Genomic DNA, 12128 nt, shown 5'->3' on the forward strand with positions numbered 1-12128 from the left:
AACATCTCTGATTCTTGACTGAATGTAAAAATGGAAACTGTTAAAGTGCAGTATTCATCCCACTCGCCAAAAGACTGTTGGCTCCTCCATCTGGTTGTTTGGAGGAGGTGGGGAGAAGTTCAATAGTACAACCCGTCCTATTTGTGCCACAGTTTTAAAGCTGTACACACAATAGGAAGTGGTGATAGTGGTATCTGATTTGTGCGATGTGCACACCTGATTCCATAACATTGTTTGCCATTTCAATTTTGTTATTTGTGATTTTCAGATAAACACAAAACGCTGACTTTTGATGGCATTTTTGACAATGCACCTTTATCAGATGGTGGCATTTGGAATTTGAAAATCGGTGCTTTGTTAAATCTGATAATCATGAATCAAACTGAAAGATTCAAGGAATCCAGTTTGCGAATCTCACATATTATATCCAGCAATCTGTTGTCTGGGATTGTGACACCCTCCCTGTCTTCTCCTAGGTGTGCTCATGGTAAAGATGTTTTTTTTCATCTCTTTTAACCATTGCAACTGCAAGTGAGGCTGATCACAAAGGTGTTTGGAATCTGAGTGTTGAGTGTTGAGATCGCATGTGTCAGAAATTAATCAATGATGTGAGGTTTATCTTCCGAAAGCAGTACTGGGGCTTGATTCTGGTGGTGTCTACAGATTCTGTATTCGAATATGGGTGGAACTCCAACTTGGGGATATTAAAGTATCTGAGGTTTCTTAGTTGTCTGGATGTCGGGCTGTGGTTTGTGGAATCTTGTTGATAGGGTGGATACAAATGAGGAATAGGTTTTGCCACAGAGTAAAGGCTTATTTCTGCCTAATAATTTTTAAAATGAAAACTGGAGCAGTGTGTTCTGCCTCAGGCTTTGGGATATATTTGCAGTGATGCTGCTTGAGGGACCTGTAATCCGGGGTGGGGGAAGTCGCACATTTCCTGACCTTTCTCTCCTACTGCCTCTGCTCCTCGGGGACATTGCAGGGCAGGTTAGTGTTCAGCTGCTGGGTAGTGGATTTTGGAGATGACTTGATTGTTGGTTATAGCTTTAAACCTGCAGTTACTCTTGGACCATGTCTTGTACTGAGTTCAATGGGTTGGACTGAAAGCTGTTCTGTAATGTGTGAGGATTCTCCGGTCTGTTATGTAGTATTCCATCTCAATGTTTATTGCTTAATACAGTTTATCTGTTTGATCTGGGGGATAGACAAGTAGCTGCGAGTCAGTCAGTACCTTTCAGTGCAGAGCAGCCATCAAGCTGGCTGTTGGTAGTGATGAATAGGTGGTGTATCTTATTGGGCAGAGTGAGGGGCAGAGAATGATAATGGGTAGTAGGTAAATATTTTGAAAGCTTTGTCAAACTGAAGTATTGTATATGGCCTGATAATTTCTTTTAGAAAGAAAAAGGCCTGATGTTCCTAACATACTGGATTTGCCAGTGGTACGACCCCTTTCGAGTGATTGTTAGCAGATATTGTTTGGTCCCAGTCATGTTTGTGTCTCTGGCCTTTTCTGATGGGTCCCAATGCGTGTCAGTGGTCTGTAGCTAAGGGAACAGATTGTTTTCGCAGTACATTGTACGCAGGGACTGCAGATTTGGTTGACTTGAGCATTATAAGAGTGACTGATCTCCTTGGAAATAAACATATTGCAAAAATACTGGGTATTGACAGTCAACAGAGATGGTTTGATTGTTGGTTATAGCTTTAAATCTGCAGTTACTCTTGGACCATGTCTTGTACTGAGTTCAATGGGTTGGACTGAAAGCTGTTCTGTAATGTGTGAGGATTCTCCGGTCTGTTGTGTAGTACCCCATCTCAATATGTTTATTGCTTAATACAGTTTGTCTGTTTGATTTTATTATTCAGATGGCTATTCGGATCATGACTAAAACTACATATGTATTCTGACAGCAGTTGTGCCCTGTATATACCTGAATGGTACCAGGCTGTGGTGCTCCGGTAGTGACTTCTGGTTGGTGTTCTATCTCCACGTGGACCTGTTTAGCACTGGGATAGCATTCGGTCCTGATTTGAGTAGGAAACTGGTGTCTTAACAAATGGTCTGGCTTCCTATGCCATGTGGCAAGTCACATGACAATCCTTGTTTAGTAGCAGCCCCGACCCATCTGTTGGCTTGTCACTATCGAATATTGGGCAGGAATCCAAGGCCTCCCAGGCAGACAGCCCCCGAAGTGGAGGATTCCAAGCTAACCTTTCAGACAGGGAGTGGCATGGACTTCATGTATGCAGATTAGCCATGTGCTGCAGAATGGGAAGAGCCAGGAGTAATGGAGAGAGGGTTTCCTGCTCTTATTCATCAGACAGACAAGACAGCAGCTTGATGCAGGAAAAGAGCAAACCTGAGAATGCACTTGGAGTCAGCGTGCACTGCCTCCCCACCCCCACCTTGACGTCACACCATCACAAACCCTCCTGCCTTTCACTCTGAGTGTCATTCATTCATTGCCAAGACTGATGAAAAATTTACTTGGCAAAAATTCAAACAGTGCACAGCTGCGAGGTTTTAGTTTTTAGGCAGAGTGCCTTCAATTGAAAATGATTTATAAATAGTGCTCTAGCGTTCCTTCCCACAGTGAAACTCGGCAGGGCACGAGGTACAGTAAATGGGACATGAAAGCTTCACTGGGGCACTTTATGGCATGATGAGTTTCTAACTAAACTCCTGAAAATCTTGTTCGATTTGCAGAAGTGGATGTGTCGTTTAATGCATGTTGCATCCATGATATAACGGTGTCTCTTTAATCCTCTCTCCAGGGGAAAGGCAGCTGGTTAATCCATTGGAGGGTAAAGGTGACTTAAGAGGCTGATTTTAAACTCGGAGGATTTAAGTTTCCACTTGACTTGAAGTTACTTCTGCTTCAGTCATGTAAAACTTTCTGGTATCTACAGTGACTAGCAAACACTGTTGACCGCCAGCCTCAGTTAACTAGCTATAAACCTGTGCACTGGGATAGCATTTGGTGCAGTGAGGTCTGTGGCAGCCACCAAGCATTTGAGGGTAGGTTATCTTGCTCAGAATGGTACCTACTGTGAGTTGGGATGGAAGATGGATTAGAGATCTTCAGATCTCCATACCACAGAATGGTACAGTGGGGATTTTGCCTGTAACTGTACAACATTAGAGTGGGAGAAATATTAAACACCTTGATCCAAGTCCAGAACAAGACAGAATTATAACTCACTGGGAGTTCTTTCTGTTAACACCGCAGGAGATTATAAGAGAACAGTTAAAATACAAGCCATGAGATTTTTCTGTGTAATACAAGTTATGTTTTGTACAGTTTCATGGGTGAGAACAGTTCTCTGGTGACTTGTGAAATATTCATTCTTCTTAGATTAGTTTAACCTCGAGTATTGGCATATGATTATGGGGCATCCCGGGTGTTCACTTATACACTCCAGCAGCATCACTGATTAGCAGGCAGGAGTGCTGCAACATGTCTCACATTTATGTTTAAAAACACAGTTAGCCAAAGCTAAAAAAATCTGGTTTACAATAGTTTTATTAAAGTCTACATCCTGCTAACCAAAATCTTAAGTATGAATCTGGAGAAAATAACTGGACGCAATGACTATGGCCACCCCAAAGATAATGGCCATGGAGGCCATTCAGGGTGTTTGTTCTCTGCAATCGTGGCCGGAGAATTGTTTTGCATCAGAACTATCTCTGAGCAAAGCCTGTAAAGCTGAGTTATTAAGCTGTTCAATTTAGAAATGTATAGTTAACAATTCTTCATATTCTTTATTTTGAGAACATGTCCCATGTATTTTGACAATTCACACGTAATGTTTATGATAAAATAACTATATCCTGTGATTCCGCACCATCCAATGCTGATCCTTGTACTCGCACTGCAGAGCTGTAATCCTGCTCTGGTCAACACCACATTGGTGTGGATTTGCTATTTGTAGTTAACTATATTAGTGCAACAGGTTTTCAGTCAACTGAATTGGCAGCCCTCCTGCTGCCGTTTACAGTACTAGCCCATAAAACCTTTTCTAGAGAAGATGTGGAGACTAACTGGCCAGATGGTTAATACATAATAGAGCAGTGATTGCACTGAACAGAAGCCCTGGCTCCATTCGATTCTGCTATGTAAGTAGCTGTAAGCCTAGTGTAATATGTCAGAGGTAAGAGAGTGTTTCATTGTAGGCATTTATTGGGAAGACGGTGTCTTTCCAGAAGAAGAGGTGCTGCGATATGGTCTGCAGTACCGAAAAGTGTAAAATGGCTGCCGAGACACACAAAATGGCAGCCAGAGGCCACTGGACTGGAGAGGCGCAGTATTCCACATGGAGAGGGGTGTTTAGCGCTAGATATGAATGGATAAAAGTCCAGTATTCGTGTTTTTAACGTGGCACCTCTGACAGTTCTGAAGTTGCTTAATAAATTAGTTGTATTTTAATGCTTCTGCGTGCTTGCGTTGTATATCAAATCTTATAGTGAAGTATTTTGGACGTGGGCAAAATAGCTTTATGCAAAATTGTTTTTATTAATGAAAACATTTTTGGAAGAAAACTAATTTTAAGTCGTCACTCAACGTCTTGGACAACTGAATAATTCTCTGCAGATTTAACGTAATTTCCGATGCACGCGATGCTGGGGACAGCTCTCCAACTGGTGTCCCAGGAAATTAGTTATGATTTCAGGTTACTGCCCTGTGTATGGGCAGGATTGTAATGTCAACCTGACAGGCCGACACTTTCATTCAGACACCAACTGCAATCTCTCCAGTTCTGGTGATCTGGTCAAGTGGTCGTGGCAGAATGGGGAAGGTGAATATACTGTTTTCATATTCTTTATGTGTCATGTATTGTATAAATGGTTTGCCCAGGTACCCAGGCGGTGCAGACATTATCTGGAGGGAATTGGATTAGTGGATGCTGGAGAATGGAGTTGGGGAGGTGGGGGCGGGGAGCTATGGGTAATGGAGAGAGACTGGATGGGCCGGGCAGACTGGGACAATCTATCAGTTCTGCACATCCCTAAGTTTCTCTGCGCATTTTAAAAAAAACTAGATTGGCTGCTGTGAATTACTACAATGGAGCCTTGTTGTGAGGGTACTGTGTTTTGCTTCAGGGGCTACATACTGCTGTGCTGGTCTTTCTGCTGTTGTCTTTCTGGCATCTTATCCTTTATGGGGTGCCTGAAGGCTAGAATGGTTCAGATTTGAACTACTGGGGCAGTATTTGGCTACATTTATGTTATCTTACACAAAAGTAGCTGTGCAAATTGTTGTTTAATTCGCTAAACCTAATTCTCAATATGTAGGGCCCAGTAACTAACCTCTAATCTAGTTCCACTAAGCGATGTCAGCAGGTAATCCAATGCCATGTTCATATGAGTAACTAATCGCAGGTTTGTTTTCCGCAGCCGACTAGTCCTATGGACCACATGGGGATGAAAAGACCTCAGCCGTATGGTGGCAATAATAATCCATATGCACAGCAGCCTCAGCAGGCACCACCGCAGCAGAGCGGACCTTACCCAGGACAACCGTATGGACCTCCAATGTCTCAGCGCTATCCTGTGGGTGCGCAGGGCAGGACCCAAGGCACCATGAGTGGCGGGATGCAGTACCCACAACAGGTACGGTGGCAAAGGCAGAGCCAGCATAGCCAGGATGCTCATTTTATAAATTTCCCTAAAGTCTGGTTGGTGTTAAACTCTGGAAGTTACTGAAGAGCAGGTCCTTTATTTTTCAGTTTGGGGGAGCTTGAGAACACTGACGACAACAACACATGCGCATTAGATAATCAAGCGTGTGACCTGAAAGAAGCCGATCTTTAGGTTCTATTTTGTGATGTCCCTGTGCTTGCATTCAATTGGAATATGGGTTATTCACCCATATTAAAATAAAGACCTTTTATCACTTGAAAGAATTAGAAACCAAGTAAAGAGGGAATGTAATGGTAAATAGGTGAATTAATGCAATACACCCTGACATTGCCCACAAGAAGTGTTGCATAGGTCTGCATTTGGATTGGTTACAGACTGAAGCTATTCACGCTGGTTGAATCGTGTCTGCCAAAACCAAATGCAGTGGGCATTCCAAGTTTGCAACGTTCTTCTGTCACTCCACATGTCCTGGAACCACTTCTATCACTCCACGTGACTAGACTGAGTTTCATTGGTTCTGCACAGCTGCATGTGCCCGGAGATGGCATTACTAAGATGAGGGAGTAAAGTTACTGGTCTTGCTATTTCATCTATTTCCTATGAGCTAACAGTAACACCTCCAAAAACTGTCTCCTAAATGCAGCATTTTAAAATGACAATGAAGGCATTTTATGATTTTGAATATGTGTATTGTGTCATGCCCACCATACGATCTTGAGGTCTGCGCCTACTGTAGCACCACGTGGTGCTTGAAGCTTCACAGCAGGAAGTCTGTGACTGAGGGCAAAAGCTTTGAGTGGCATCAAACTCATTTGTTTCCCTCACATTTTGATAAGAGCCAACTTTCTCTAGTTGAATATCGACAAAACTGAGGCCCTCCTGCTTAGCACCCGCCACCGCCTCCTCATCTCAGGCGCTGGTAACATCACGATTCATGGATGCACTTTCCTTGCCCTTCACACATCTCGATTCCCACCTCCAGGTTGGGTGGAAACTCTTGCCTGTCCAGCGTCTTGGGATGTCCTCCCAATGTGAAAGACATTATATAAATTTAATTTGTTGTTATTGATTATTTGCACTTCACTTGCTGTTGCTTTTTATCCGCTTAAACAAATGAAATTCTGGCTTGTTTTCTTGAGATGTAATACATTTTTAAGCTTCTGTTTCCACCTGAATTTTTACCCCTTCTCTGCAGATGGCTCCTTACAGCCAACAGGGTGCAGGCAGTTACTGTCAGCAGGGCCAGACGCCTTACTACAACCAGCAGCAGCCTTCCTACCCTCAACAGCAGCGATTCCCACTACAGCAGGTAAGTTCTGGACTTAAGCTACAGATGAACTGCTTTCACATGTGTTCACTGCCCAATGTGTTCCCCGCCGTTATCAAGCAATCTTAAATCTTGTGTGTAACCTGCACGTGAAGTATAGTGGAGCAGCTGTCATGTTTCTTCACTCAGGTAACCTTTAGTCTCCTGGTTCAAGGCAAAGTGAAAATGGTACTCCTGTAAGAATGCTAAGATTGGCTTTGCAATTTGATAGTGAAATTGGTGAGGAAAAAGGGCTGAGGTGCTTTCCCTACAAATACCTTTCAGTTGCCTTTGCTTGACACAGCGGCATTGCCTGATCTCTTTGGAAAGTTGGATTCGCCCAGGTTTCCAACAGTGGTGGATCTTGGCTGCTCAGATTCTCTGTAATTCACAGTTTGTTTTGCAGCAGGACATGTCTCAGGAAGCATTCGGAACTCAGCCTCCACAGGCTTTGACTTCCAACAAACCCAGCCAGGAGGAGCTGACCCTGATGCAGCAGGGACGTCCATCCAGTTTGCCGGTAAGTGCTTGTTCTTCCTGCTCCCAGTCTGGTGTAGATGCAAATATTGACTGATCTTTATGTGTAACAGACAGCATGAGTGTGAGGTCAGAATTGGGTATCTGTTGGGGCTAGACTGTAAATTGTTGTTGGGATAGACTCTGAATTGTTGATTTCTTCCCCTTTTATTTCTCCCTCCCTCAAATCAGTGTTACTAGTAGACAGTTGGTATGTTTGTCTAGCCCTTAGAATAGCCAGTTACTTCATGTTCAAGATGTGCCTTGAATTGTTCTGTGGCTCTGTGCACTTTTCTGTAACACTTTTTATAACATTCAAAGTATGTGTGCAAACGTTCTTTCTCTTTTGGTTCATTTTGTTGGTAGTACTGTACTCATGGGATTAGTGGACCTCAGCACCGGTTGTGTTCCTGATTTGGACATAATTATACTTGTTAAACAATGAAAAACCTGGGTTAGATTGGGTTTTTAAAGATTAGATTATAAGAGCAAAGAAGTTGCATGTGGAATGAATAAATAAATGAATTAATTAGAGCAGGTGATGGTGGGATTGAATCCTTATTTCAACACAGGAGAAAGTGGAGAGTGTAGGATGGTATTTTTGTAGCTTGGGTAAAAGCTTAATGGAGTAATAGCCATAGTGTTAATGTATTAATGCATTGGAGAGTAGAATGGTTGTGATAGAAAGAGAAGAGTCTTGCCTCTTGTATCCTGTTTAGGAAAGAGAAGTACAAGAGGAGATGCCCAGATCTGGGAAATGATTCTAAATCTAAAACGTGCTGTTAAACATATCAAGTACATTGACTGACCAGGGTAGATTAGATTTAATGGTTAGTATTGTACCAACATCTGTGCAGCTATAATCCAGACAGAGTTCCAAATCCACAAGGGTACTGGGTTACAAGTTGCATTGGCTTCAGCTATTCTACACACTGTCAGAGTAGAAGGTACCTATAGGTGCTGCTGTGGAGACCTATAACTTGCTCTAATCTGGAACAATTGGTGCAGATATTTCACATCTGCTGACAGATGATACTCTTGTGATGGAGTAGCACTTGATGGTTCACTATCTCTGTAATAATGCCACCTTGTGAGCAATGCTCTATTGCACGGTTCCCTTACAAAAGGAGAAACAGAAATAGAGAGTTGAAAAGGGGTTATGTTTTGTGCACAAGGGACTAGCATTGGGTGTGTTGTCAGAGCGTTTCATGTGGACAGAGTGCCTGACAGTCGACATGTTGAGATAGACCCTTTGCCCCGTCTGTTTCCAGTGAGCAAGTATCAGAAAGCTAATGCTGAGGACTAGTCAGTGATATTCCTTTCTTAAATACAAAATACTCTGGGTTAGTCTGCATGAGTACAGATCTCTTAATTGTTGTGATGGGTCTTCTGTGTTTCAAAGTTTTCATCCCTAAAAGTTGATCATGAAGCCCAGAGGTTGAATTTGTTATTGTCCCTGGCTTCTTTTTCCTCAATATTTTCGCATCCATTTTATAGGGCAGCCATTTTAGGCATCTGGAGCAATGCATTACAGAGATCGAAATAAGCACCCTCCTGGAAGTCCGAGACAGGCTAAAATACACTGGGGCAAGTACAGATTATTTGTTACCTGTCCCTGGGACCAAGTACATCAGGTCTACATTATTCACCATCAGTCTTACGGCAAAAGAATTGTTCAGGGCTATTTGATTTACAGGAGATGTAAACCCAGCTGCTTAAATGTTTCTGTGCAGCTATTTATTGAACCAGTGTAGCCTAGATTAATAGGCCTGATTTGGACAAGTAACTATTTTTTGATGTCTTCCAGAGACAGTGGTACTGTTAAAGCAAATGAGGGGTGCTGTATTGTGAATAATGTAGGTTTGATTTCCTGATGCTTCGGTAGGAAGTACAGGTACAGTACTGTGTGTAAAGCATGCCATTGAGATTGTTAAAGCCACTGAGATCAGGGAATGTTCAGTTGGCTGTGTAGTGTATTCTATTCATGCACAAGTCTGACCTTGTGTATTCTGCACAGTCTGAGCTGTGGCACCATGTGTGTTGGGAAGCAGAGGGAACTCGCTGCTTGAGCACAGGGGGACTGGAATGTGGGCCAGCAATGAAGCTTCACGTCTAACACATGAACGCCAAGCTGTGATGAACAAAGCTTTGTTACAGGCGGGCTTAGATCAGTTTCCTTTTTATTTTGCAATTGCGTTCTGTAAATTCTGAGGCAGTAAAGCTCTTTCTGACCCAGGTTCAGCTAAGTCCCAGACCTCTATTCTGCATTTCAGAGATTAACATTGCACAGACAGAAATCTTAGAATTTCTTAGTTACTTGAAAAATTCTTAAATGAAGAGGTCTACCAGATCTTTTGTTCAGTTGAAACTCTGAGGCAGGACAGACCAAAAGCCCAAATTTATTTATTTGGTGAGTGCTGAGGAATGTGCTGAAGGGATTGTGTTTGCTCCGGTTTGCATTCCTCTCAGCCGCTGCCCTCGATACACTGCTGCTAAAGCAGAGATTGATTTTTCCCGGCATTCCTCCTGCTGCACTCATCTGCCGTGCAAGAGGAGCCTGTTTTATTTTCTTCTTTGCTTTGTGCCTCAGCCCCTGCTAGTACCTTACACGTGCCATGTTTCCTCTGCTGGAGAGATCCAGGGCTTGGTGTTTCTGTCCATCTCTGTATGATTGTGGCATGCTTCATTAGCAGGACTGCTCCTGAAATGAAGCACTCCATTATAAGGTGTGGTTTCTCCAGCAGCAAATTGGGGGACATGTCAAGGAAGGTACTGTAGTTTGAGCTTGTGACCCCTTTGGGAGACCAGTTGTATGGGACATGTTTCTCCACCATGCATTGTATCTATGCTTTGCTGCTCAGTGATTTCTTATAGTTGATGATGTGAAGTGTTTCATTAAACAGATGATACTGGGGAAGTGGCTGTGTGGCGTGCCGTGTGGGTTATTGTGCTGTTTGTCCAACTTTAAATTGGCCGATAGCAAGATTCAGCTAAGAATCTGCAATGAGTGAATCCTGATGTGTCCTGGACAACCCTCTGTAGAGTTGTAAAGGATCGCTGGTTGCAAATATTGTACATTACTCTATTGTCATCTTGGTAATTTACTGATCAGAATATGTGTGTGGCATTTACTAAATGTGCAGTCCCTTCTTGTGCCTTCACATGTGGAGGCAAGAATAGAATTTCCCCCTTGTCTTAATGAATGCTGCACTTTTATAAATGCATCTGTTTTCCTATGACTTTTTAATCTTTTTGAATCTTTGTGCGTGTTGATTGTGTGGTTGTATTTGTGCATTAGATCACACCTGATGTGATGAGCCTGCTGATTGGGTAAAAGGGGTTAAAGACTGATTCTTTGCAGCCTCGGGTCATTCCCCTCAACTCTTGATTCTCATGGGAACATCTGTTGAACTTTCTTGGAATTGGTAATTTATTTTCTCCATTCCCCACCAGCCACGGAATAAAGGTGATTGGGGTAAACTTTTAACTTCAAAACAAATAAAGTGGAAGGAAGCAGTGGTTGGCAGTTATCTGTTTTGGAGTTAATGAACTAGGATTTGGATAATGCTTTGGTGTTTCCATGCGGTAACGAAACAGTCTTAACATAACAGCAGGGTTTTATTTATCCAAAGGAACTTCCTCAGTAGTGAGATGTCCTAGTCTCTTACACGTTTGAGTCATGGTTAATGCATTTTTTTTCTTTCTGTCTCTTTATCTCTCACCTCTCTTCACATTGGAGAAATGTATCTTTGTAAATGTAATTTGGATCTTCCTTCTACTGTTCTACAAACTGTGAGTCAGTGTGAACATGCTGAGCAACTGTATCTCTAGTTATAGTGAGTGCGAGCGCACTGAGTGACCCTGTCTGCAACCACATCTTGTGAGTGTGAAAAAGGGTAGTTTCATTGTATGTGGAACGACAAACATTTAAGTGCACCGCGAATGTGTCTCAATGTTAAATATATGTTTGTTGAGTGTCTTATTTTGTGCTTTGCACATTCAGCTGGTGCTGTAACTGCAAATATCAGTCTAGCTGTAAGCGAAATCTTAATGAGCTGGTGCACTAGTCCCAGCCTGCATATATACCTCCACTTGTGATGTGTGGAAGAGCTTCAATGGGTTTAGGCTGTTTTAAGGAGTTAACAGCTGCAATTATTAGCTTTGTGTGCTGTGATTATTATGGGCTGTGTCAGAGGAGATGATGGATGTTTTATCCAGTTCGGTGATGGGTGTGTACGATGGTGATAGCTCAGTTTACGGGAAATGCTGCACACTGGGTTTGTTTAGTGGCACAAAGATGCATATGGCAGTGGGGGAGTGATTACTTGCCACTTGCTGTTTTTCATGGCGGATACTTGATTAGGTGGATAAGGAGATGAGGGTAATGTTGCAGGGAAATCCCCAGCTCTGGTTTAATGGGAAGGTTTCAAGATGCAACCTCTGACTAACCATACAGGATAAGCTATCAGGGATTTTACGCTGGGCAACGTGTGATTGCTTTGCGATCAGCAGATATGCACTCTTGTGTGGTGTGGNTTTTTTTCTCTGCTGTTCCACCTCTCGAGTTGGTGCCTGCACACCACTGGCTGTGGAGTCTTATTCAGCGTTCGGGGCCCATTTCCTGTTGCTATTCTAGTGCCTCGCTTCAGGGGCCTGGTTCCT

General features: G+C 42.9%; 1 protein-coding gene across 4 annotated transcripts in view; it reads left to right on the plus strand.

The window, feature by feature from the left end:
* The window catches only part of arid1ab (AT rich interactive domain 1Ab (SWI-like)), a 47887-nt gene that overhangs the window by 10194 nt on the left and 25565 nt on the right, over positions 1-12128 (plus strand). For 2 of the 4 annotated variants that reach the window (XM_007894925.2, XM_007894927.2), the window contains exons 2-5: positions 5399-5614; positions 6840-6953; positions 7357-7470; positions 8964-9053. In XM_007894925.2, the coding sequence (XP_007893116.2) occupies positions 5399-5614; positions 6840-6953; positions 7357-7470; positions 8964-9053 (534 nt within the window). The remainder of the gene's footprint in view (positions 1-5398; positions 5615-6839; positions 6954-7356; positions 7471-8963; positions 9054-12128) is intronic. The other 2 variants (XM_007894929.2, XM_007894930.2) reach the window with 1 other exon arrangement.

Source organism: Callorhinchus milii, unplaced genomic scaffold, assembly GCF_018977255.1.
Source record: "Callorhinchus milii isolate IMCB2004 unplaced genomic scaffold, IMCB_Cmil_1.0 Scaffold10, whole genome shotgun sequence".
NCBI lineage: Eukaryota > Metazoa > Chordata > Chondrichthyes > Chimaeriformes > Callorhinchidae > Callorhinchus > Callorhinchus milii.